Genomic DNA, 27,118 nt, shown 5'->3' on the forward strand with positions numbered 1-27,118 from the left:
GAATTAGCAAATTCTCACCCTGGGTGATAAACAGGCTGGCAGATTCTTAAGGCACAAGCTACCTTGGCTTTTCAAGCTTGGGTTTCCCAGGTTTTCATACACAGGCTAGAAATCCCTCTAGCCTGAGACCAGCACTTCCCCCAGTTCCATCTTTGTTCCTCAGGTGTTTCCAGGTGTGTTGTAGGGGGAGTGAGGTATCATCATGATGTCATTGTCCCCCTTTTATATCTTCTTCCCACTTGCTGGAAAGCTCTTTTGCTGTGACCTGGGTCAGACAGTTCCCATTGTGTAGTGCTATCTCTGAGAGGTTTCTATTGTACACAGTTTCTGGGGTAATCCTTGTGCTTGTCTGCATTTCATCAATAAACCATTAACATTGTTTGGCCTTTCTACTGTTGTACCTGAAAGGCTGCTTGTGGGTGTTTTTAACCTAACAACATGTTTCAGTAATACATCGATTAATATTCACAGATTCTAGGACTGGAAGGGACCTCGAGAGGTCATCGAGTCCAGTCCCCTGCCCTCATGGCAGGACCAAATACTGTCTAGACCATCCCTGATAGACATTTATCTAACCTACTTTTAAATATCCTAATTATATGACAGCGGTGAATATTGGGGTGCCAGGGTGTCACACGCACCAGATTAGCTTGATGTAGGAAAAGATTATAGAGTGGCTATTTCTCCCTTCAGGCTGTGATTGCTGAATACTTTCCTGACCTGCACAGAGTACTCCAGACTGGCATACAACCACTGCAGGAAGTGTATTGTTCAGATAAGTTCATTGAGCATAGGTCCATCAATGGCTATTAGCCAAGATGGTCAAGGACACAACCACATGCTCTGGGTGCGGTAAATTCCAGAAAATGGAATTGGACAACAAGGGATGGATCATGCAATAAATTCCCTCTTCTGTACATTCCTTAAGAAAAACCTGGCACCGGCCCCTGTCGAAAGACAGGATACTGAGCGAGACAGACCATTGGTCTGACCCAGTCTAGATGTTCTTATTGTTAAATCAACACAAGTTTGGTCTGGTGGCTAACTAGGGAGTGATATGACCTGCTCAGTATGGCGGATGAGGAGGTGAAGGTGGTGCTATGTAAGTGATGTGCTCAGTCTGGCGATGCCTTCCTCATCCTGCAACCACGAGGCTGCCCGAGGGAAACACATTCAGGTACGTGCTCCTCCCGGCCTGCCAGGAACGCGCAGGGGGGCAAGTGGGGCAATTTGCAGGGGCCCCTATGAGAAAATAGTATTCTATAGTATTGCAACTTTTTTTTTAATGGAAGGGGCCCTCGAAATTGCTTTGCCCCTGGCCCCCTGAATCCCCTGGGCGGCCCTGGGAACGCGCCGCGGGCCTGTCGCCGAGGCATGCCTGGAGGCCACCGGGAGCGAAGGCGAAGGGGACGGCGAACACCCCGCAGCCGGCCTGCACCCGAGCCAGGTGCTCAGACACTGCAGGGGGCACGACAGAAAGCCCCTGGCTTTGGGGAACCAAGGGGCCCCCCAGGCAGGGGAGACAGAGGTCTGGGGCCCCTGCCTGGGGGGCCCCTTGGTTCCCCGGGGGGAGGGGCGGGTGCAGCAGCACAGAGGACACGGCAGGCAAAAAGGAAAGGCGGGGGGAAGGCGGAAGACGGGCAGAGCCCCCAGACCCGGGGTAAGGGGCGGGGGTCAGAGGTCGCTGGTTGGAGCGTTCGTGGTCACGTGGTGGGCGTGTGGGTGGCGACTCTCGCGAGAGCAGGCGACTGCGTCATCCCCCTGCGCCGGCCGCGCGGCCTCGCTGTGTCACGTCGCGCTGCGGAGCGGAGGGAAGCTGCTGCTGCCGCCGCCGGCCCGGGGCCTGAGCACGAACCGCGCGCGCGCACCCAGCCACCCCCGCCCCGTAACGCCCGGCCATGGAGTACCTGATCGGCATCCAGGGCCCCGACTACATCCTGGTGGCGTCCGACACGGTGGCGGCCTCCAGCATCGTCCAGATGAAGCACGGTGAGAGGCGGGGCTGGGGGCGGTGTGGGGCCGGGCTGCCCCTCGCGGGGGGGGGGGGCCGAAAGTGCGGGGGGGGTTGGGGGGGGGGGGGGGGGGGGGGGGGGGGGGAGCTGCTCAGGGAGGGAGGGTGGGTGGGGAGGAGGGGGGCAGCTGCTCACGGAGGGAGGGTGGGCAGCTGCTCGGGGGGTAGGGGTGATCAAGATCTCTTGACCCTCCCCCCTGCTGTGGAGCCCAGGGGTCTGGTACAGGTCTGCAGCCCTCTGGGAGATCCCTGCCCCTTGATGACGGTTTTCTTTGTGCACCTGCTGCTGTGTCACCCTTTACTGTTTATGCACCTTTGTAGCGGGGAAACTGGTTACCTTTAAGAACCCGAAGGGACTTGCTTTTCTTATTAAAAAAAAAAAAAAAACCAAGGAATTCATCGAAGTGTGTGGTGGCGTGTTGTGAAACCACCCAGGGGCCCTGATGAGAAGCAGGGTTCCATTGCGCTGCGTGCAGTGCAGCCACCTAGGAAGGCCTGGCCCCTGCCCCAAAGCGTGGATTGTGTAGCGGCTAACTGCCCATTGGAAAGGTATTTTCACAGTGTCGCAAACTTGGCAGAGGGGAAAAGTTTTCAAAAAGCAATTTATCTCTTATTTGCTCTACTGTGACTTATTTTTAATTATTCTGTCTTGGTTCTACAGTGAATTCATGAATTTGTCACCTCGGTCTCTTGCAGTAGAGCTTAGAGACCCAGGGTAGGGTTCCCTTGTGCTTGGCACTGCACACCTTTATGGTGCTGGGATAGAGTTTTTTTTATAGCGTATTTAAATATAAGATGAGAGGCAACTGGTGGAGAAAAAGAAGCAGCAGGGAGGTCAAGGTATCGATGAAATTATCATGGTTGGTATAATAAGCAATAGTCACAGTATATACCCATTGTTTAGCCATTGTTGAGCATTGCGTAGACATCACAGCAAAGGTGAGTTTTAAGGGGCGATTTCATGGCTGACGGTGTAGTGGTTTTTCTGACTTCTATGTGGCTTTCCTCCCTTCCATGAAGGGCAGCATAGAAGTGAAAAGGTACTTGAGGACTGTTCTGCAAAAATGAGCATCTGTAAAGTGTTAGCTGTTGGCTCTTACATCTTCCAAGCGCTAAGTTGTCAGCCCATTTCTAAGTTACTTCAAATAGAAAAATCTCCATAACTGCTCATGTGAGAGAGCTGAGTGAGACCAAAAGAGTTAACTTTGTTTCTCAGATTGTGCACATGTAACAACTGAAGATGAAAAGATATTACAGGGAGCTTTTGCTGATCTTCAGGATTTATAAAGCACCCATTCTTTTGGTCTTTTCACTTCTAACTTTTTTCGTTATTAGAAAACGTTGCTAGAATGTTGAGCCATCGGAACAATAACAGTTACCCGAACATGTGTACCTTTTATCTACTGAAGTGTTGGAGAATAGTACAGATATTACATGTTCCCAGGTTTTACTTTCTTTCTGAGCCTTTATCCCAAGGAAATTGACTATGTCTACACTTGAAAAATGTATAAAATATTTCCCCCAGCAATTTTAACACAGTTTCATTTGAACCAGTGGGACCCAAGGCTTCCATGGGTGGACCTGTTTTTACTATTGTTTTAGTTAACCCTATTAAAAAGTAAGCCTAATTGAAGGGGGTAGAAAACATGGGTCCGGACATAAGTCTTATCTACATTAGGGTTCCTACCAACTTTAACTGTGGTTCAGTTGAACTAGTGTTACAGCTCATGGTGGGGACTCTTTAAAATTTCCCCACTGCACACGGGACTTCAGGGCCTGATCCTGCAAGCACTTACAGGTAGTCAGTGGAACTACTCGCATGCACAAAGCTATGCACATGTTTGTGGGACTGAGTTCTACATTAGCAAAGTAAAACAAGTGCAGTCAGCTGCTCATGTTCAACATAAAATTTTTTCCTCTTAAAAAGTTGTACTAAATCTGTGTTGTCAGCCACAAGCTTGGAGAAAAAGGCCCCCAAAACCATGAGATTAAAAAAAAAAAAGTTTTTAATTTGACTTTGGGTTTCAGCCTTCATGTTCACATTTGAGCCTTTATGTTAGTGCAGGTCCACTTCCAAGTGTTTTTCTTCAACAAGGAGGGTTAAACTTTCTTTCTTTAAAAATGTATATTCTCACATAATCACATGAATCCAGCAGTTGGGACTTTAAAAATCAAGCAATCTAAACACCACACCTTCCCCCCCAAATATTGGGAGCATTTCAATAAAATTGCAAAAGTTGGCTATGCTGATAGATGAATCTGGCCACTGTATCTATCTTCATGTCTACAAAAATAAACACAGGTGGTGTTCTTGTTTCATAAACAGGACACCAAGTTAGGGAGAAATCGCTGTAATAAATTGCAGTTTTTACTCTAAATATTACCAAATACCATCAACTTCTTTTAAAAGTTTGTTTTGTAAACTAACCATGTTTAATTCCAGTTGGAATTTATTTAATCTATTCAGGCAAACATACTGATGTGGGATTTATTAATCCTAGTTTGAAAAACATTAAGCTATAGGTAGTATTCATATAAAATATTGGTATTTGCTAGTTTTTTCCTTCAAATTGTAAACAAATTGCAGAGAGTGATCAATCTGAATAGCAATCCCTGAACACTCAAAAGCAACTTTTAAAGTATTTAACAACTGCATAATACTCTCGAAATCCTATTAAAGGATTGTGACATTTCAGAAGCTTTCAAACATGTCTTCCAGGGAAGATTATTCAGCAGTATTTAGTAAATTGAAAGTGAAAGTGAGATTCAGATATGGAGATTTAGACTGTTGTTCTGTAGACCTAGCCTGAATATGGAGAAGCAGTTTTCCTTAGGCACTAACAGCTGCTTGAATATTTATCTATCTTATCTAGTTAAAGCAGACTGGTGGTCAGATAAGATTACAGTATTAGGAGTAGTACAAAATTGTGTTCCTATAGTTTTGTTGTCATAGCTGAGATTTGAAAAATACCTCAGAAAATTACAGTTTTAAAGTTTTGATTTCAAGGGAAGAATTCTGGTTTACAGTTTAATGATTTTGTTGCTTCTCAATGGGCTATTTTTGCAATTTGTAATCAATATTTATTATTTTTTCTTATTACCAGTGTTCTAATAGAGTTCAGTCATGACATTGACTACCGCTGTATTTTAAAATAAGTGGTTTTCCTTGTCAGGCATTGTCTATCCAAATTACTCCTTTCTGAAACAGCTGTTAGTGGATCTGGATATCCTAGGAAAAGGAAGTCTCTTTGACATACATTTTGATCCTACATTTTTCATAATTTCTCTTTGCTTAATGTGTTCACATGTTTCAACTCTAACAAGAATTGCACTTGCCCTAACACATCATTTATTTATATAAAGCAAAACCTAATAGCTTATCAAGCAAAACTCTTGAATATTTTATTGGTGAGTAAATAATAGAATGAAAGAGCTAATACTTAATTTTTTTTTAAAATGTATTGTTCTGTCTGTGTGCAGTTTTAACCAACGTTGGTACATGAGTAACACCTTGCATTTCTGTGGCATCTTCCTCCTGAAGAATATCAAAGCACTTCAGAATTTTGTTCCAGATTCTGCTGTTGGATGTGCACATGTGGACCCTGGTGTTGAGCTCCATTGTCTCCATGAGTGCTCCCTGTGCAGGGGCTGTCAGCATGGATCCAGTTACACAACTGGGACCATACACTGATTCAGAGTAGATGTAGGGCGCTACATTAACCACTGGAATGCAGTCACCTCTCTGAAGCATGACCGCTTTTAACGGCACGTAGGAACACTATGCAACAGATTAAATTGGGAGACTGAGAGAAGCTGAATATTGTAATTTAGTTGGGATGCTTTGATTCGCATAATTGAGTGATTAAAATCCTTTAATTTGGTACTTATTAAATAAATTGTGAAACTGCTATGGTATTGGCAAAATAGCATATTCTTGCTGATGACTGTAGTGTTTGTTCTTGTCTCATTGCCTAGACCATGATAAGATGTTTAAAATGAGCGAGAAGATCTTGCTGTTGTGTGTGGGGGAAGCTGGAGACACTGTGCAGTTTGCAGAGTACATCCAGAAAAATGTTCAGCTCTATAAAATGAGAAATGGTAAGTACAAAACCAGAACTCAAAACAGCTCCTTACTGGGTTTGTTTTAAAGTGTAGTAAGAACAAGAGGTCATGTTTTATAATTATATGAATGAGAGCTAATATGCCTGCATGTTATTAGAGGCTCAGTATCCTTGTTACTGAGAGTTTAAAGGACAGCTGGAATTGTGTGTTTTAATAAAATATATTTGTGAGTATTACACTGTCCCTTAGTGACCATGCTAGTTTTTGTGGGTTTACAGTTTATTGCTAACCTTTTTTTAAAAAGACCTTTCATGTTGCTGTGTGAAGAATTGGCACAAACAGGAAAAACTTATGAATAGATTCTCTACAAGGGAAACAGTAAAACTTTTGTATAAAAAGTACTGTGAAATGTACTAATTTTTTAGGTTTAGTAATTTTAGGAGTTGCTTCTAATAAGTAGTTCAAAAATATTCAGACACAAGGGGTGAGTCTTAATAAAGTTGATGTCCCTTTAAAGATAACTATTAGATTATTTCAGGTTGGTGTTTGAGGGGGGCTACACTTAATTTTCTTAGTCTGTCTAGTTTGTGGGTTTCTGCCTTTTACGGGCTCAGGTAAATATGGTGATGAGGGCAGGATATAGGTAGTTAGGGGCTTGAATACTTGGCATTGAATCCACCCAAGTTTATATATTCATAAAGAGTTAATTCCTGCTGAATATATATATGAATGAATGTCTCTGTTTTGATTTCAATAATTCATTTCCCTTCCCTATCAACAATATGGCCCAGTATAATTACACACCAGAATTGGTACTCTTTGGTCTGTACAAAACAGGGAGGATAGCCTAGCTGTTAGAAAGGGGAGGACAGGAAAACCGGACTCAGGTATCTATTGCTAGTTCTGATGTGAGTTGATTTTTGAGCAAGTCATCTGACCTCTCTGCCTCAATTTCTCCAAAATGTCAATTTCTGTAAAAGAGAAGATAATGCTTCACTCAGGAGAGTACTGCAACTAGTTTGCAGAGCACTTCTGAGATCACCTAGTGAAATATGCAATTCATTGTAAAATGTTTCCTCCTGCCTTTGCAAGCACTGATTACCTCCCAGGGGTGTGTTCAAATCTCTAATCAGATTTGTACTGACTTGATACTGATCTAGTCAAAAAGAGCAGTTTGGCCTTATAGTCTTTCAGCTTTCTGAATTTCTAGAGTGACTGCAAATGTTTGAACTCTTAATTAAATGATCTTTGGTTCACGTATACTCAGTATGTAGGTAAGTCGGTACTGAATTGTAAAAGTATTTGTATTTTGTATTTTGGTGAAATCCACTGTTTATAACTATGAAGCAATAGATTGAGCACCTTATGTCATCGCTTAAAAAAAAAACCAATCTACGATATCTAGTAAAAACTTTTATCCTTTAGGGCAGGTTAAAGGTTTTAATGACAGTAGGATATCCTGTAATAACTTGCTCTGCTATCCTTAGCATTAGGCTTTTGATGAAGTGTCTTGTATTATTTATGGAAGCCATCAGTCTTTTGGTTCTTTATTCATTGTTACAGGTGGTAGAACTTTTAGTATCCTGTCCTGAGTCTCTTTCCTGTTCACTAACTAAAATGGAATTACACATCTAAAGGATTGGTTTTACAAAAAAAAAAAAAAAATTCAGCATTAGTTTCGGAATTCTCTCCTATTTCACAATCTTGCCAGTGGGCAAGAGAGCCTTCTCTTCTGCAGTCCAGGCCTTTGAAGGTACTCTCCACTGGAATAAAAGACTTGTGGCTGGCCTGGATCAGCTGACGTAGGCTCGCAGGGCTTGGGCTGTGGAGCTAAAAATTGACAGATCCCAGAGCTTGGGCTTCAGCTCAAGCTGGAACATCTACATAGCAATTTTATAGCCCCACAGTCCGAGTCAGCTGACCTGGGTCAGCTGTGAATGGTTAATTGCTGTGTAGGCATACCCTGTGATTTAGAGAAATGCAGGAACTTTGCATCTGTCTTCAAATCCTGGGTGAAAAACATCATCTCTATTCCTCTGTGTCTCTCCTATTTAACTCCACCCCATTTTTGGGATACAGTTTGTGTGAAAAAATATTCGGAATACAGATGTGTAATATTCTGCACTTTTCTAGGGCTTTGTATTTTGAATCCCTGTACAGGTATGAGTAATTTGAATCCTTAGCCACCCTATTGATATAGGTCAGTATAATTATTCACGGTTAACATAGGGAAAATGTAGACCGAGGTAAAGGGAACACAGTAAATGGGTTGTCAGAGCCAGAATAGGAACTTGGAATTGCCCTCAATCGTGTTGCCTTTCTGTTTTATTATGAAACACATAGTGACGGTAAATCAGTAAGAATGATGCATTTGCACTCCAGTTTCCTCATCAATGCATTTGTTTCTTATATCAGGGTATGAGTTGTCTCCTACTGCAGCAGCAAACTTTACACGCAGAAACTTGGCTGACTACCTCCGCAGTCGGGTAAGTAATAACGGAGGCATACTAGCAATGACTGGAGTTACTAAGGCCTTCTCGCAAAAATCAAACAATGTGTTTGCCCTTTTCCCTCCCTACGTCCCTTCCTACTGCAACAGCTTTTTTTTCTCAGCAATATTTTTTCCCCCCTCGGGCTCACAATTTAAACATGTGCTTACACATGACTGACTGCTCCAGGGCAGAAAACGCAAAATAAAAAAGAAAATAACATGTGACTGGCCAAGTTTGTCTCTATTCTTCTGAAACAAGCAAATGATTTGAGTGTGGTCTGAGTTAGTGAAGCCACAGACTCCCCACAGTGAGTAGTGAGGAACTGAGACCCTTGAGAGCAATCAGGTTTTGTTGCTACAAAAGGGGTGGAGAAGACATTTCCCTTTCATGTCAGTTTTATATAGTTCACTTTCACTTCGTAATTCCGTGCTCTCTTCTTACGCTTGGTGCAGATCATTTTAGTAATTTCGCATTTAGCGTCACTAGATTTTTACTTCACAGTTAAATTTAAATTTAAATTAATGGAGATATCCCATCTCCTAGAACTGGAAGGGACCTTGAAAGGTCATCGAGTCCAGCCCCCTGCCTTCACTAGCAGGACCAAGTACTGATTTTGCCCCAGATCCCTAAGTGGCTCCCTCAAGGATTGAACTCACAACCCTGGGTTTAGCAGGCCAATGCTCAAACCACTGAGCTATCTCCCTGCCCTCCCACCCCCCCTTGATGTAACTTGTGTATAGTCAAACCTGATTTTTTCTTAAACCCAAATTTCTGAAATGCCTTTTCTGAAAAATATAAAACCTCACAAAGTACTTTAAAAACTACTGCTATTATGAGATACATGTATTAAGAGCCACCCCGGTGGTTCCTGTATCTTAATTATACTGCCGTGCTATATTATGCCCTAAATAATTTCAGTGGTATGAATAAAGAATTACTGTACAACAGTAGTGTCTCCTGTTGTCCATCTTTGTCTGCTTGTGTTAGTTGTTTCATGTTCTTTTTAACAAACCCCTATTGGTTTGGGGACCCTGGAGACATTTGGCAAATTAAGGTTCTCCTGAATTACTAGTTAAATAATAGTTACAATAACATTGTGTTCAGTTTTAAGGAGATGACATTGACAACTATTTTCTGTAAAATGTTACCTGTGAAAGGACTTTTACCTATTTTTATAATAGGCTTGTTTGTGTTTTCATGTTAAGGACATTAAAAACGTTAAGTACACCTCTACCTTGATACAACGCTGTCCTCGGGAGCCAAAAAATCTTACCGCATTATAGGTGAGACTGCGTTATATCGAACTTGCTTTGATCCACCAGAGTGCGCAGCTCCCTCTTCCCCCGCCCCGGAGCGCTGCTTTACCGCGTTCTATCCGAATTCGTGTTATATCAGGTCGTGTTATATCGGGATAGAGGTGTATCATTTAATATCTTTCCCCAGATGGCTACTCTGTTAGCCCTGCTGCTATTCATTTTAATTATCTATATCCATGTATTTCCAAATGGAAAATGGATAGAAGCAATATAAGAGGGGGGGAAGTTTTCAACCTGTGAAAAACTTCAGATTTTGTTTTGATCATGATCTGATTAATTGTCTTCAAAGCGTGGCATAGAAGTTGGGATATGGCTCAGAATCCAGGGTCTTGGTGAAGACCAAATGTCCGCTAACTACTCACTATGAATTACTGGGGAATAACTTTCACTTGCAGATGGATGAACTCTGTAATCGAGAGGTCTCTTCTTTCTTTAACTGTGGGTTTTTCCTCATCAAAGTGGTCTGTTTTATGGAAATTGTAAGCTATGGTTTGCTTTTTTTTTTCCTTGTTAAAGTGCCTTTCACCTCACTTATTGGAAACTAATACAACTACAGTGTTAAAATTGCAGCTTTGGGCCCAGTAAACATTTTGTCATAAATACCAGACAGCTAAGTGAATTAAGCCCCTTTAAAATCGAGATAAGGCCATCACTTCTCATGCAAATGCATTGAATCCGTTTAATCGTCTCCTAAAATGATTTAATAGAGCAAAGCTATTTGATGTACTTAGCAAAACAAGCCCCTTTTGTAAACAGAGACATGAAGCTTTCAGTAAATATCAAAACCAAGTTGAAGCTGTTTTTTTGAATTAGCAGAGTGTAATGACTGACTGACTTAAGGTAATATTTCAAAGCATTGCTAATAAATGCTGTCTTCTCATTCATCATTCAGATGCCTTATATAAGTGCCCTTTGATGCTTGGCAGTTATAGTGAGGAAGTCAGGACTTCTGGGTTCTACACGTGCTGTTGGCTTGCCATGTGACATGTTTAAGGTCAAATATCCACACTTTTTCCCCAGTTGTAAAATGGGTATTGGGTAGAAATATGTAATCCTTGGGTACCTCACAAGGAGAGGAGGCTTAATTCATTGCTTATAAAGTGCTATAAAGTTCTTAACTGGAAGTTGTTACAGAAAGACAAAGTGGTATCTAAATATACAAGTTTAAGGATTTCAACAGTCCTCTGCCTGGCACATGTATATTCTCCATACAAAAAAGAGAGGGGAAAACAAGAGAATTAATGATGTTGTGAATTAAGTTGAACAAATATGTTTGTATGGGGAGGAACAGGGGATGAGGTTTGTTTATTGCTTGGATATTTTATAGAAATTTCCCAGAGAACTTTTTTCAGGCTTGCAATCAGTGTTCATTATTTGTATTAGGGTAGTACCTGTGGGCCCCAATTCAGATCAGAGCCCTATTGTTAGACCCCGTATGTACATAGAGCCTGCCCTGAAGAGCTTTCAGTCTAAATGAACAAGACAAAAGAGGGGTGGAAGAAGGGGAGACCTGATGCTCAGCAAGGTTTTGACTAGCCCAAGTTCATACAGAGTTGGGAATAAAATACGGGAGTCCTGACTCCCAGTCCTCTGTTTAAAGCACACCTCATTCTGTTTAGAAATGAGTGTGATATACCTCCTGCAAATTAAATGGATACAAATTGACTATAGATGTTAGTCCTATAAAAACTATACTTATTTTAACTTTCATTCAAGTGTTCACATTTTGAAAGGCTTGTATGTTTGCATGGAGCTTTTCGGAGTTTCCGTGAGTGACATTAGAAGCAGTATTGTAATTCTCCTTCTTCCGTTGTGCATACACAGCCTTGTCTGTCAGTTGCGTAAGAGGCTGATTACTTGTCTCAAGGTCACAGGACCCCCAGAGCAGATGGCAGAGGTGAAATTGACTTTGAATGTCCTGCCTACTTAAGCACAGACAGCCGTTTGTTACATATGATAAAAATATCACTAACGAGGGTAATAATTTAACATGCTTTTTGGCAAATGCGGTTAGCAGGATGTGACATGATGCGGCACTGTCTTCTTCCTCTATGTGCCATGTCCCTTGAGGCCTGATCCTCTCTGCATCCCCCCTCCTCCCTGTGCCCGGGCTTGCCTTCCAGCTCACCTGCTCCAGATGGGCAGCACAGTGGGGAGGACACTGGCAAAGGCAGATGTGTTTATTTACCGGAGACAAAATGTTGTGCTGCTGCAGATGGCAATGCCCCCGAGCAAATGGCGCACTTTGACACTACTGTCACACTACAGGGATCTCTGTACTGTAGGGAGAACACTATCTTTTGAAACTTAGCACTTAGTGCTTGTATGAAAGTGCGGCACTTTCAACACAAAGCTACAAACATTGGCATCAGAAAGTTGTATTCTTTGCTCAGTCACTTGTCAGTCACTTGTCCTTCTTCCTGAGGAAACTACAGTGCATTGACGTTCTTCCTGAAAACACCATCCTGGCCACCATGGATGTAGAAGCACTTTATACCAATATTCCACATGAGGATGGACTACAAGCTGTCAGGAACAGTATCCCTGATGAGGCCACAGCAAGCCTGGTGGCTGAGCTTTGTGACTTTGTCCTCACCCACAACCACTTCAGATTTGGGGACAACTTATACCTTCAAGTCAGTGGCACTGCTATGGGTACCCGCATGGCCCCACAGTATGCCAACATTTTTATGGCTGACTTAGAACAACGCTTCCTCAGCTCTCGTCCCCTAGTGCCCCTCCTCTACTTGCGCTACATTGATGACATCTTCATCATATGGACCCACGGAAAGGAGGCCCTTGAAGAATTCCACCTGGACTTCAACAATTTCCACCCCACCATCAACCTCAGCCTGGACCAGTCCACACAAGAGATCCACTTCCTGGACACTACAGTACAAATAAGTGATGGTCACATAAACACCACCCTATACCGGAAACCTACTGACCGCTATACGTACCTACATGCCTCCAGCTTCCATCCAAGACACATCATACGATCCATTGTCTACAGTCAAGCCCTAAGATACAACCGAATTTGCTCCAACCCCTCAGACAGAGACAAACACCTACAAGATCTTTATCAAGCATTCGTAAAACTACAATACCCACCTGGGGAAGTGAGGAAACAGATTGACAGAGCAAGACGGGTACCCAGAAATCACCTACTACAGGACAGGCCCAACAAGGACAATAACAGAACACCACTGGCCATCACATACAGCCCCCAGCTAAAACCTCTCCAGCGCATTATCCACGATCTACAACCTATCCTGGAAAATGATCCCTCACTCTCACAGACCTTGGGAGGCAGGCCAGTCCTCGCTTACAGACAACCCCCCAACCTGAAGCAAATACTCACCAGCAGCTACACACCACACCACAGAAACACCAACCCAGGAACCTATCCCTGTAGCAAACATCGTTGCCTACTCTGTCCCCATATCTACTCTGGCAACAGCATCAGAGGACCCAACCACATCAGCCACACCATCAGGGGCTCATTCACCTGCACATCCACTAATGTCATATATGCCATCATGTGCCAGCAATGCCCCTCTGCCATGTACATTGGCCAAACCGGACAGTCCCTCCGCAAAAGAATAAATGGACACAAATCGGACATCAGGAATGGTAACATACACAAGCCAGTAAGTGAACACTTCAATCTCCCTGGTCATTCTATCACAGATTTAAAAGTCACTGTCATTGAACAAAAAAACTTCAGTAACAGACTTCAAAGAGAAACAGCAGAACTAAAATTCATTTGCAAATTCAACACCATTAATCTGGGCTTGAATAGGGATTGGGAGTGGCTGGCTCACTACAGAAGCAGCTTTTCCTCTCCTGGAATTGACACCTCCTCATCTATTATTGGGAGTGGACTACATCCACCCTGATTGAATTGGCCTCGTCAACACTGGTTCTCCACTTGTGAAGTAACTCCCTGCTCTCCATGTGTCAGTATATAATGCCTGCATCTGTAGCTTTCACTCTATGCATCCGAAGAAGTGAGGTTTTTACTCACGAAAGCTTATGCCCAAATAAATCTGTTAGTCTTTAAGGTGCCACCAGACTCTTTGTTGTTTTTGTAGATACAGACTAACACGGCTACCCCCTGATACTTCACTTGTCAGATGTTTGTTATATTTCTGTACCTGTTCTGACTCAATTAGAATCAATAAAAATATAGCCAGTAGTGCTTTGTACAAAGAAATCATTCACATAGGACTCTGGAAGTCTATTAATCTAATACTGTTGGTTATATTATGTTTTATGGCTATATATGCCAAGCTAAATTATACTTTGTGGGGAAGGGAAGAGGAGGGGACTAGGTTGTTTACCTACAGGTTTAAATATTTTCATCTTGATGCACAGTAAGGTGTGGAAAGTTCCCTGCAAGTTGAGTTGAGCCTAGACCCTTGGCTAATAGCAGCTAATACTTGGCCAGACCAATATGAAAAGGTTTTTTAAGGTAGCCAAGAATGGAATGTGTAAACCAATTTGCCTTGCCCAAACCCAATTTATTTCTTAATGCTGTATTTTGGAAAGTCACTTATGACTGAACCTGAGTTGCATGTGGCTTCTGCTCTGTACTGACAAGTGGACACTTTAAACTCGGGATCATGTGTATGCACAGATTATGTAGGTCTGGCAATGGGAAATGTTACCTTAGTGGGCTGAACACCTGAAACTAGAGTTTTATAAAGATTGATGACCCTACCAAACTCTGATTAGTCCCCTAAATTTAGGGGCAGGGGAGCAGGCAAGTTGGAAAACATCCCCTAATTTGTATTTCGGTATTACCTTACTCCAACTTTTGGGTGTAGTCCCTCCATGATCCCTTCTGTCTTTTCCTTCACGTGTACCCTCAAAAGTCCTACCTTTTATGTTGGGCTGGCCTTTAGGAAGAGCCAGGCTATAGAATCACTCTCCTGTTTCAGTAATGCTGTTGGAGGTTGTACTTTGAGCTATACTGGTTTAAATTAACTAGAATTTTTTTTAACTTGCTGTTTTGCCCATCACAGTGCTGATACAGTTATGAGTTTTCAGGTGTAAATCCTCCCTCTCAGGAGGATTGTATGTGAGAAGGTGTTGCTTTCTCACTCCTAGCGAGTGTGTGCTACCCAGTTAGGTGCCTGCTGAGATCAGAAATCCCTGTTTCTGTGCTAAATAGTCCCATTGGAAGTATAGTGATATTATATCAAAGATTTTGGCTTTGTAAAAAGACCCTGTAGCTCTACTCCATCCCTAATTTTTCTAAATATCTACTTGTTAAGGAGTTTCACACTAACCCCACACAACTGTCTTAAATCTATAACTTTAGCTCTAAAATTCATAGATAATTTTTCTAATCAGGTTATCTTCAGAATAAACACCATTTGTTTTAGTTATTGAGAATCTGATAATGGAAACTGTTTGTCTTAATAGCTATGATTTGGCATTGGTGACTTAAATCCAGAACACTTCTCAACACTATCCGCTTCTTTCCAAATAGGTTGCGAAATGGCTCTGTGCCAAAAGGTGCGTGGGGGCCCCATTCACATGTATCTGGGATACTTCAGTTACTGGGTTTGTTCTGGCTAACCAGTGTTACAAGGTACAAGTCTGAACAGGAAGAAAGTGGAGTATGAGCAGGACTTTTGGGCGTTTGGTCATTAATATGCAGTAGCCTTTAAATCATTTTAATGGGTTATAAAATCTAGAAGAGTTCACTATATCTGAGGTTGAGCGTTGTGCTTGGGCTGTTTAACAAACACTTGATGCTGCTTTGTTATTGAAGTCTTGGTCTAACTTTATGACAATACTTTGCATCCTCCCAGGGATTTCAGATCACTTTAGGAAGGTGAATCAATAATATCTCCATTTTACAAGTGGGCAAACTGAGGCACAGAGCGGTGAAGCAACTTGCCCAAGGTCGCGGAGTAGTGTCAGTCAGAAATGCAACAGAGGGATCCAACTCCCAATTTCCTGTTATAATTAGTAATTGACACTCCTTCACGTGGAAAGTAATGGAGGTGTGGGGGGGTAAAACTCACAGAATAGTCCCCTGGGACTAGATATGTGGTTGAGCTGTATTCTCCCACTCCCTACTTTGAGGGACCCATAAGTGTTGTATTGCAAGCAGAGGAAAGACAAGAAAATTTCCAGAAGGTCATTCACTTGTGGAATGCCTCAGTCCCAAGGTGCCTTGGCTATAGAAACTCTTCCTGTGTGCTCCATTCAGTTGTTGTTCCCAACCCGCTCCCCCATGGCAATTGGTATTGGGCAGCTTTTGTGCTCTGACCTATTCAGTGGGGGTTGCAGATCACCGAGGAGCTGCATTAATGAATCTTTGGTTTTGGGTCCGTTAGTGTGTGGAGGGGGTGGAGCTTGCTGGTTGTCCTCTTTTCTGGCCCCTCCCCTTTTTTGCTGACAGAGTGTTTACAAAAGTGCCAGATGCGGAGGAGAGCGGGGACATCTCATATAACCTTTTCATTTCGTAGCTTTTTCCTGGTTTTGTGGCTGTCCATGTTACACAGTGAAGGCAACACAGCAGCCTTGGTGTTTTGCACTGGGTCTACTTCAGTGAAATTTCACCAACTGAAATAGATTATTTTGATCTCAATGTGTTTATTTTGAAACAATATTCTGCACGGTATTCGAGTGTCACAGCCCAACCCAAACTGAGGCATGTTCTACACTATTAACCGCCATCTGTGTCCCTCACCACTCCAGCTAGTTTGAATTCATTTGTCTATCTCTGTGGATGATCCAGCATTAATGTAATGCTCTGCAATCATAGTTATTCATATTTCTAGCACTCGCTGAGTATTTAACATTCATAACTTGCTACATTTACCTTGCAGCATGTAATTCTGCTTCAACATGTGGAGTCTGCTCAAAAATATTGAATATTGTCTGAATTCCCCTTAAAAACACTACTGATTAGCAAACACAGGGGTTACATTTTGCCATTGGACAGCCAGTGATTTTATCTGTGAGCTTTATTTGCTGGGTAGAGACAGTGTTTTGGATTAGCAAGTGAAATGAATGGAGAAAACAAATACTGTGTTAACTAGCTGGTATAATAAGGCATCTGTGCCATGTTACATTTTAAGTCATTAAATTTTGAAACCCCTCTAATTACAATATGGCTGCACCTTTAACAAGAAAGCACACAAACTTGGAGCTGCTCTGGAGTATAAAATCATGCGTAGCAACAAGGAAATGGCCCACCTCTTTGCAGATAGACAACAGCTAATGTTAATTTAAGTCAAGTTTGTGGTGTTGCACTGTAGTCCTGAAGATGCACAGCAATAGCTATAACTGATACTTTTTCAACTCTTTACACCTTACACTCTGACACTTAATTCATTGGCAATTGGACTTGGGGCTTGTCTACATGTGCATTTGTGCTGTTTTAGTTTCAGGTGCGATTTTTTTAATTTTTTTTTATAACCAGTTTCAGTTGGGTTCATGATGTGTAGATGCTCTTATTTTGTTTTTAAACCAGGCTGCTCTTGGTTTAGCTTAATTCTGTTAGAAACAGCTGAACTAAAGTAAGCCATTTTTAAACCAAAATAAGAACCTCCACCTGGGTTTACACCAGTTTAACTAAACGGTGTAAAAACTGTGTCTAGACAAGGCCTTAGTTTTCTGTATGGAATGTGAAAATGAAGCCAAATATAGTATATTTACACTGCAAAAAAAGGAAAGTGTGTTCTTAACTCAGGTTAATATAGCAGTGAAGACATGGCAAGTCAGGTTAGCAACTCGAGTTGAACCGTATAGCTTCCCCCACCTCACCCCACCCCAGTGTGGACATACCCTTAGCTTACGGGAGGGGGTCCATGATTTATTTCTGGTGGAACCCTGCCTAAGCTCAGAGTAGAAGTCACACTTTCCATTGGGATCACAGAACCTGTTTCTTATTTATGGGAAAGGCTCTTCACACTACTCTGGCAGTGTTCACTCACTTGAAGGCCCCTTTACACTCCCAAGGAGGAGTCAAAGGGCTTTATTGTAAATGTCTCCCAGGTCGAACTGTTGAGGCAGTACTCGTTAGGGAAGTGTTTAATTCTGATTGATCACTTCTGACGTGCAGCACTCCTCATACAGGGTATACACCCTTGCAGGTGAATACCCACTTTGCCATGATCGGTGTATTTTTTGTGTGTGTCTGAAAAGACCTTTTATCAGTTCCTATTTGACTCCTGCGGCACAAATATACATACATACTTCTCTGGTACCATTTTTTAATGGTGCAGAAAATATTGCTATGTTTCCTTTCTCAACCTACTGCCTTCCCCAACCTCCCAGATGACTTACCTGCTGGGAATGCCAGTGCCAAGATTGTGCTGCAACTTAGTAAATGTACATTGTTTAAATAAAAAAAAACCCAAATTCTAAAGTGCAGCTTCTTATTGTGATGATATGTTTAATTATAGGTGGCAGGGTCTGGACTGAGTCCAAAGGAAGACTGTCAATTCCTCTCTTGCTGTCCACGCTTGGCAGGATGCTTCCTCACGCCCACCTCTCTCTCCCCCTTGCTGTGACTTTGGCTTCCGCCAGATGTCACACCGCTGCTTGTCGCCGCCCAGCCTCCCATCGCTGATCTTGTTGTTTCAATATATTTCTCACAACTGTTCTCTTCAGCTGTAAATTCTGAAGAATTTCACGCTCTTCTTAATCACTGCAGTTATTTTAAATCCAACGGCATACAGTGCAAAGCTAGATGGGGATGGAAAATATTTTCTTTAACTGAAGGGAATTGAAATGAAGAATTTCATTTCTTGAGAGATGAAAAAATGCATTGTTTTGACTCAGTCCCAAAGTGTTAGCCCATCATCTCTCATGTTAAACCTTTGTAATCACAGTGACAATCTAAAAAGTTCAAAGCTCTTGCTCATGTTAATTAGCAACAAAATTCCATGCCTAGTTTGAAATTGATAAACATCCTGCTACTAAACTAAAGTTCAATATAGAGAGTATTTAACAAATGTCTGACTTGGTGCTTTTCTGCTGGAAACGTGAGTTGGAAAACCAGGCATAGAAGAATTGAGGGTGAAAGAGGACCCCGGTACTAGACTAGCAAGGTTGTTGCCGGTCCATGTTAAGGTGCAGCGATGATCTATTGTAGGGGAAGCTTCCACCATGCCAGCCCATGCTCTGAAAGATTAGAACCAGGCACTTTAAAAAGCGTAACATTAATGCTCATATGAAGGTTTTCTTGGGGTTTTGTAATGCTGCCCATCGCCATAGTATCTGTGGTCTTAATTTTTCCATAGAAAGTGCAGAGTTCCTAGTGGACTTCTGGAGTCTCTGGATTCTCCTCCCCTTTGGGGGTAAATACTATTTGAGGTGGTTCGTTTGCAAGCTTTGATTTTATTTGGCTGGTGTGTCTGGTAAATGGGAGTCAGCTTGTTGGATACTGGAAAGCTCATAGTTTGCATGATATTTGCAGCATAACTGAAAAAGGCAGAGTAGGACCAATTTGATTTTAGTATTGTGGGGTTGATGGGTCAGAAGCACATAATTCACATTAAGGGCACAGCACTCGGGTAAAAAGTGTTTTACCTTTTGCTCCGACTACCATTGCAATTTAAATGTTTTAAGGCTAATCGAGTTAAACCATTTTAACTTTCACATATGAAAATATATGTTTTTAAAACCAGTAAAGTGTTGTGGCAAAACCCAAAACAATTCCCCATTGAAACAAATCTTGGCATGCTTTAAAATTCTAGCAGTAGGTGAGTGTCGTGGACGCTGCAGCGGGAAGCGAAGATGACTTTAGATATCAAGAAAAGATGTAGCTTGAAAAGAGAGCTCTTCCGTAGAAGACATGAATTTTACTCCTCAAAATTATGTATGAAAATCCCCTTTTAATATTGCATTTCTTTGTCAGCATAGACTCTGAAACAGATCAGGAACTAGATGCATCCCAAAGGGTGTTAATCAGTTAGAAAGGATGTAGAAATAGTAAATAAAACGTGAAAATAATTATCTAATGTTTGAGCCCCACCTTCCTCCAGTAGTAAGATAGCATAAGATAATTTATTTACATTTGAAATTTTAAAAAAAGCACAAACAAAAGATGTTTCATGGAGCTTCTGCAGAAGAATTTCAGAAACGGCGAGTTGTTACCCAGCTGTATTGATTTAATTAGTCTGTGACACCACTTATTTATGCTTAAGCTTCTCACACATGCAAAAGTTGGTAATTCGAAGTAGCACAATAATTTGTGAGTTGTCTTCTGTGCTGCGTGTCATGGCTTTTAAATGACAACTTTGGTGTGCATGTGAGATGTTTAAGCATAAATAAATGATAATACACAAGCTAATTAAACTAATACATTTGTGTAGCAACTTGATTCTGGAATGACTGAAACAATCTTTCATGGAATATCTTTCAATAACGCTTTTTAAAAGTTTATATTTTTGAGGTAAATGAGGCTGTCATTTTGTTGTCCGTCCTTACTTTTCCCTAATGAAAGGGGAAACCAAAAAGCCTTGTAAAGATACGGTGTACTGCAGTATTTGGATGCAGCTGGCCCTGTTAAGCTTGAGGTGAGCTTGTCTTTGTTAGTTTGATGAACCCTTAAAATGTATATAATAAAAGCAATGTAGTGAAATAGAATGTCCAAAAACAGTCAGTGAATTAATTTGCTAAACCGTTTTATAAGGATATGTTGGTACATGAAGTGGGAAAGATCCTTTTCAGTTCCTTTTGTGAGGAGGGCATTCAAACTATAGCACTGTAATTTCATTTAAAAAACTATTTCAACTCAAGGTTTTTTGTACTACTTGCATCCAATGATGTTCTTTACTATCATGGTTTTGTGGTCTCAACTTAATGTTATCCCAACCATGTAATGCTAATCTGTTATTTTGTTAAAAGATTTTTAATAACTTCTCATTGAAGGAATCAGTGTGACATAACTGCAGATAGCACCCAGGGAAGGAAGTGTTGGAAGTAATCAGTTTTGCTCCTAAGGATTTAATCACTTTCTAGTTTACATTCTCAATTATATAAGAAACAAGCTCCTACCAACTGCACATATCCCAGACTTTCAAAATGAGTTTGCTCTCTGCTCTGGCGCTACTAGTAGGTGTCATTCTTCCCTACTCTGGCTGGCTAGTTTGTTGATCTAAATTTTCTGAAAATCTAATGAACACCCTGTTTGCAATGACAGTTTCTTATTAATGCCAAGTACTAAAATTAGTATGGAACTACTAAAAGTGTAAAAGTGTTGAGCAGGCAAATGGTGATTCCATGTACTCCTTCTATGAGCCTATGTTTCGCAAATTGGTAATCTTGTGTGTGTGTGTGTGTGCAGTATGGAATCATATCTAATGTGTTCACATGTGTTTGGAATATCTATAGCTATGTGCTTACACAACCACTTCCCCACTGTGGCAAATGCAATAAGAATACACAGGTTTTTAAAGAAAATAACCCATATAAAACGTGATGCAAACTCCTGGGGCTTTGCAGAATTACTAGATCTGTATTTATAACCTAGTAAAAGGCATAGTTGTATTAGTGGAAATGGGTGGTCTGTCTTGGCTAAAGAATAAACATGAAAACATCTTTATTTAATGGATTGCGTTTAAAGCCTTAAACGAGAATAGGGAGGAAAGAATTAAACTGGAACAGACTAATACTTAATTCTCTGCATCTGTCAAACCATTTTTGAAACCTAAAAGACACAAATGTGAAAATATATATTTCTTAAATGTTTATGATGCAGGAGGGGAGGGCACTTTGATTATTTTGATCTTATGATAACAGGAAAGTGGGCCAGAATCTGCAATCTTAGATGGAAGAAAATTTATTCAGGTTAGCTTAGTGATTTTTAAGTTAAACTTGGTAATGGAATAAAAGTGTAATTGGCAATTAATGTTACAATTTAACGTTATATATAAAACTCTTGACACTGTATTCTGTTTTCATACTGGCTTAAAATGCTGTGTGGTTAACAGCATATTAAATTAACAAACTTTGTACCGGCCACAAAAGTCCACATTGTGCTTGCATGCTGATAATCAAAAATCCAAGCATTTTGTTGAGATGAAGTCGGGTGGTGTAAAAGTATTTTAATTATGATTTGTCCCCATAAGATTGAAACGCTAACAGTGAAAGGGTCCCAAGGAGTAGATTGAAGGGAAAGTAAGAGTCTTACACTTTTGAAAGAAATGCAGTGGGCAAAGAAGTGTGCTTCCCAACAACAACAAAATTTCAGCCACTCTGGGGTTTTGAATTCAAATGTGTTCCTCAGAAGCGATTTACACAGTTGCTAGAAACACTTTGTGTCCAAAGGAGCACGTTGAAACGGGCTGGTTTACCGGTCTCTACATGTTATGGGGGACAGTAGAGGGGAAACTGGTTAGTATTTCTGCATTAATCAAAAATCTGTGTTTCTGCTTGCAGACCCCTTACCATGTCAATCTTCTTTTGGCCGGCTATGATGAACACGAAGGCCCTGCCCTTTATTATATGGATTACCTTGCAGCCCTGGCTAAAGCTCCCTTTGCAGCACATGGATATGGTGCATTCCTAACCCTGAGCATTCTTGACCGCTATTACAAGCCAAGTAAGTATGAAGCCTATGGCAAAGAAACAATTCTCTTTCTACTGACTAGTAAATCAAAGGCTTAATAAAGTGGGATCTTGCATTTGTGAATCTTGTTGAGTCACTCTGCATGTTTCTGTTGCTATAGTAGGCACAGAGATTAAATACTCATTCAGGAGTTAAATCTAAAAATCTATAGCTTAGCTTTTCAGCAGAAATGGAGGCTGCAGTGAAACTAGACTTTTTCCACGTGCTTGCAGTTCCTGTTTTAAAGTTAGGAAGTTAGATTTTTTTAATCTGAATTACTGACCTGTTAGTTCCTGGCCATCTTCATCTAATAAATAATGTTTTGATGGCTTAACTGCAGTATTTTGGGTACTATTGACTTTTTGCCCCAGGTGTTGCACTGATAATTTACTACTTAGCATTTCTATCTTCAGATCCCAAGAGACTACCAAATGGTAGTTAAATCATAGTGTTCAAAACTAAACAGTGAGGCGGGAAGATGTCTTCAGCTAGCATCTGCCTCTACAAGCTATAGTTCAAATAAAACTCTACCTCGATATAACGCCACCCGATATAACACGAATTTGGATATAATGCGATAAAGCAGTGCTCCGGGTGGGCGGGGCTGCGCACTCCGGCGGATCAAAGCAAGTTCGATATAACGCGGTTTCACCTATAACGCGGTAAGATTTTTTGGCTCCTGAGGACAGCGTTATATCGAGGTAGAGGTATACCTCTGCTGCTGCTGTATGTTACCTAGTTTGCTGGCTATGATGTGCATACAATTATCTCCCGAAGGTTTCCTCTTCAGAGTGCAGCCGTGTTTCTCATTTGTCCATAACTTGCATCAGTTCAATTCATAGCATATTAAAGAGACAGAAAAATAAAACTGCATTCCTTTCAAATACGTGTATCTCATCCTTTTGCAGGTCTGGTATATGGGGATGCTTTGTTTTGGCTGCTTTGCAACCTTTTCTGATGTAAACAGTAAATAATTCTTTGCACATCTGTAGCTCTCAATGCTTTAAAAACATTCAAACTTAGCCTCTCTGATTGCCAGGAGACAGGGCAGCATTATCCTCATTTTACAGATGAGGAAACTTGAAACGACTTGTCCACATTGGAAGTCTGTAGGGCTGGGAATAGAGTTAAGCTTTTTCTGACTCCCTTGTATTTTAGTCACAAAAGCACTTTACCCATTGGCAGCAATATTTTGGGTGCAAAGTTTAATTTACTGACTCATAGCAGAGACCTTCCATTAGCAGTATTTCTATCTGCCTCCTGCAACCAGTGCAGCAAGAATCTGGCAGTTCTCTTCTAATTGGAGCTTATTCCACCTGAGCAGCAGGTGTGAGACTGGAACAAAAGCCCTTGAACCAAGTAGGCTGCATGCTAAACATGCATCTCTGTCATTTTTTCATTACTTGCATCTCCTGGAAGCGATGCTGCCTTTCTTCTCTTTCCCCACCCCTTCCAAAAGGAAAAAAATTAAGTACAATATGTTGTCACAGTTGGCCATCCCCACTGAATGCTGATTTTTTTTATCCTAATGTGTGAGAATAGCAGGAGCATCACACACGTGCCTTTCCCATTATTAAAGCTCATACCCAGCAGGGAATGTAGCACTAAAACCAATCCCCGCCCACTTTCACTGACTTGCAGCCGGCTGTGGACAGATGGAGCTGATTTAAAACTGTAATAAACTCAAGGAGAGAGATACGGCTGGACTTCTCCGAAGCCCAGTCCCTGGCCATGGGAGGCAAAATTCCGTCATGCTTCCCATTGGTATAACAAATCGATTCTCAATGGCTTGTTGCAGCGCGAGTGCTTCAGTGCAGGGCATCCTCAGTACATATGGAATGTGTTTTCTGTGAACTGGGAAGGAGGGTTTTTTTGGTGCTCAGCTGAAAAGTTGTTTAAATTTAATAAAAAGATTGACTTGAGAGAGATGGCCTCTAACTAAAGCAATCTGTGGGTGTTTTCTCCTTCAGGTATCACACGCGAGGAGGCAATGGAGCTCCTAAAGAAATGTCTAGAGGAGGTGAGTCGCCAAAGACTTGGGCCTGTGTGATCTTGAGAAAGGAATGTTTGTTTGCCTTCGTTTGCTGATATTTTTCCTGTTCCTCTATCACATTTTTTTCCTGCCTTTGCCAGAAGGGGTAATAAATATACATTGGCCAGATGTGGAGCCAGCTACTGAGGGAAAGGATTTGTGGGTACTTACATTGTCTTAGCATGGTTCATGTCCTTCAGAATGTAAACTTTAAGCTTAATTGCTTTTCTTTACTTCTGGTCCTTCCATACTTAACATAATATTGATGTAGACAGCCCTTGACTTTGTCTTTTTATGTTATTTCTGCCTAAAATGTTTTTATCCTTCTGATACTTATCCTGTGCTTGTGGTAAGTTTATTTTTCTATTACACATTTTTAAACTGCTTTCGCCCCTTAGTTCATAAGTTGAATAACCAAGTCTAACTCCGATAATAACTTGACCTCAGGCCCTGAAGCGGTTGATCAGAAACTTTAGCAAAAATATCTTTTTCACACCGTAAATCTTTATAAGAGCAGTACTTGGTGTCGTTGTCTCTTGGAGGTTAAAGAGTTGAACTGGTGTTACGGGGGAGAAGTCTGCTGCAAAGGGCCGTACACGCATTTTGGGGAGGTGTAAGGTTTTAGTAGATTATTAGCTTTACTGTCAATTGTGGTGTCTGATAGTTAGCAAAGTACTTTACAAATTAGTTGAGTGGGTGCTGCACAACCCTATCCCGACAGAGGTTGTGTTGTATAGTTCTCTGACCATTACATGTCTTTACAGCTAGTGAGTTGAAAGGATAGTCTCTCATGGTAACTCAGTAGCTAGGTAAGTACGTAGTAGCTTTGCTGCTGTCATATGCTATTGAGCTCATAGTTTCTGGGACGCAATAAAAACTACCAAGTACAACTAATTTGCTTAACTTTGGATGCCATTGGAAATGTGCTTTAGAAATGTGCATAAATCTAGGGATCCTGCCTTGAATATACCTCAAGAACTGCAGGACCAGTTCTTCTAGAAGTTGGCCTACTACGTAACTATTTGTAAACCAAGAACACACTTGGGGCATGTGAAGGCTAGTATATTACCATACAGTGCTACATGGAGCAGAATCTGCTACATTTTGCCCTCTGTGTCTTGTCTCAGTCAGTGACCTTAAGAGTCTAATTAGTATCCGTGCTTCCTGTGGTACCCCTAATTATCACTACTACTAAAAAAATTAAAACCAAGAATGTCACAAGTGCTCACTATATTGGTGCACCCTAACCCAAAAATTCAAAACCTACAAATAAGCTACAAAAGAAAATAACGTGACAGCAGGGCCTCTTCACTCAATCCAGTTCATCCTAATACAAGGAATAAACAATACCACATTGTATTTCCTATAATCAAGGCATCCTGCTCTCAAGCAAGGCAAGAAGTGGCGTTATCCTCTGTATATCAAACTGACCATTTATTTGAGCTCATATGTGTCTTACCCTAAAGGTGACTTCAGCATTTGCCTAAGAAAGGGTTTGACCTTAACTCGTATGTGTTGGTTATTGGGTGGGGAAGTTTATAAATGTAAATACATCACAAGCAGAGGAGCTCAGGCCCCTCTAAGATGTTTGCCTGTTTGTATCTAAGTGTAATGGTAGAAAACGATTGTAATCTTCTCCACTTTAGCTTAAATGAAAAATCTTGTTAGAGAACGGAGGTAATTCACGCTGAAATAAGAGGCACTGTGGGAGCCATGCTGCCAGTGTCTCATGCACGATTGACTGAAGTTTATATCCCAAGCAGTGCGTACAGTGGGGACCTTTTAAATACTTAGCCCTGGCACACAGTCAAGTGAATTTTTCAGCAGAGTTGTTCTCTTGTTAGGTACTAGTTTAAGACAAATTCTTTAAGATGTACAACAAGATAAATTTGGGCATGACAAGTTTATTCTTATCGAGTCTAACACATTACATCACTGGATGTGCAAGCTCCTTATTCAGATCCCAAGTCCTGCTTCAGATTTGTTCAAAAGGAATTTTAGGTAAATACTAAAACTCATAAGAGCAGAATAAAATATATTTATTTGCTTATGCAAGTTGGTAAGCTTAAAATGTTGCTGCTTGTGGCTTTTTTCCACTTGTAAAATCCATGTAATTCTTTAAGGTGACTATTCAAACCCTCCCATTTCTATTTAATTTCCAAACTGACTTCCATAGAGAACGCAGTCAGTTCTAGCTCTCCGGGGTTCCTGAATATGAAAGGCACTTCTTAGTTTTGGTGTCCAGAAATGTTACAGAAACAAAGTGGAAGCAGGACAGAAATTGGAGGATAGAAACTAATGCTTTTAGGACATGCAACAATGTCTCTCTCAAAGACAAATGTTTTTTTACTTAAGCCTTGAACAAATCTTTCCCCTCTCTCTGTCTGTTAAACAGCTTCAGAAACGCTTCATCCTGAACCTGCCTTCTTTCAGCGTCCGGTTCATTGACAAAGACGGCATCCACGAAGTGGACAACATACCCTTTCCGAAAGTGTCATCCTAACCCCTGGGATCTTTCCTGAGCAGTCTTTCAGTTCATTTTTGTTTTTTTTCTACTCGGTTGATGTACACAATTAATGTACTGCACTTGAGACTTCAAATAAAGATTGACATTGGCTATATCAA

The 27,118-nt window shown here is 41.3% G+C and overlaps 1 protein-coding gene across 1 annotated transcript; it reads left to right on the forward strand.

The window, feature by feature from the left end:
- Nucleotides 1-1,764: 1,764 nt before the first annotated feature.
- On the forward strand, nt 1,765-27,118 carry PSMB2 (proteasome 20S subunit beta 2). The gene is made up of 6 exons (XM_034753948.1): nt 1,765-1,989; nt 5,987-6,109; nt 8,489-8,559; nt 22,293-22,455; nt 24,432-24,481; nt 26,889-27,118. Exons 1-6 carry the CDS (start codon nt 1,899-1,901, stop codon nt 26,994-26,996), a joined length of 606 nt encoding a protein of 201 aa, XP_034609839.1. The 5' UTR covers nt 1,765-1,898; the 3' UTR covers nt 26,997-27,118.

The sequence above is a fragment of the Trachemys scripta genome, chromosome 20 (genome assembly GCF_013100865.1).
Source record: "Trachemys scripta elegans isolate TJP31775 chromosome 20, CAS_Tse_1.0, whole genome shotgun sequence".
Taxonomy (NCBI): domain Eukaryota; kingdom Metazoa; phylum Chordata; order Testudines; family Emydidae; genus Trachemys; species Trachemys scripta.

Coding starts and splice junctions, on each gene's coding strand:
- PSMB2 (XM_034753948.1), top strand. CDS start 1,899: ATGGAGTACCTGATCGGCATCCAGGGCCCCGACTACATCCTGGTGGCG. Junction 8,560..22,292: donor CTGACTACCTCCGCAGTCGG/GTAAGTAATAAC, acceptor TTCTGCTTGCAG/ACCCCTTACCATGTCAATCT. Junction 22,456..24,431: donor TGACCGCTATTACAAGCCAA/GTAAGTATGAAG, acceptor TTTCTCCTTCAG/GTATCACACGCGAGGAGGCA.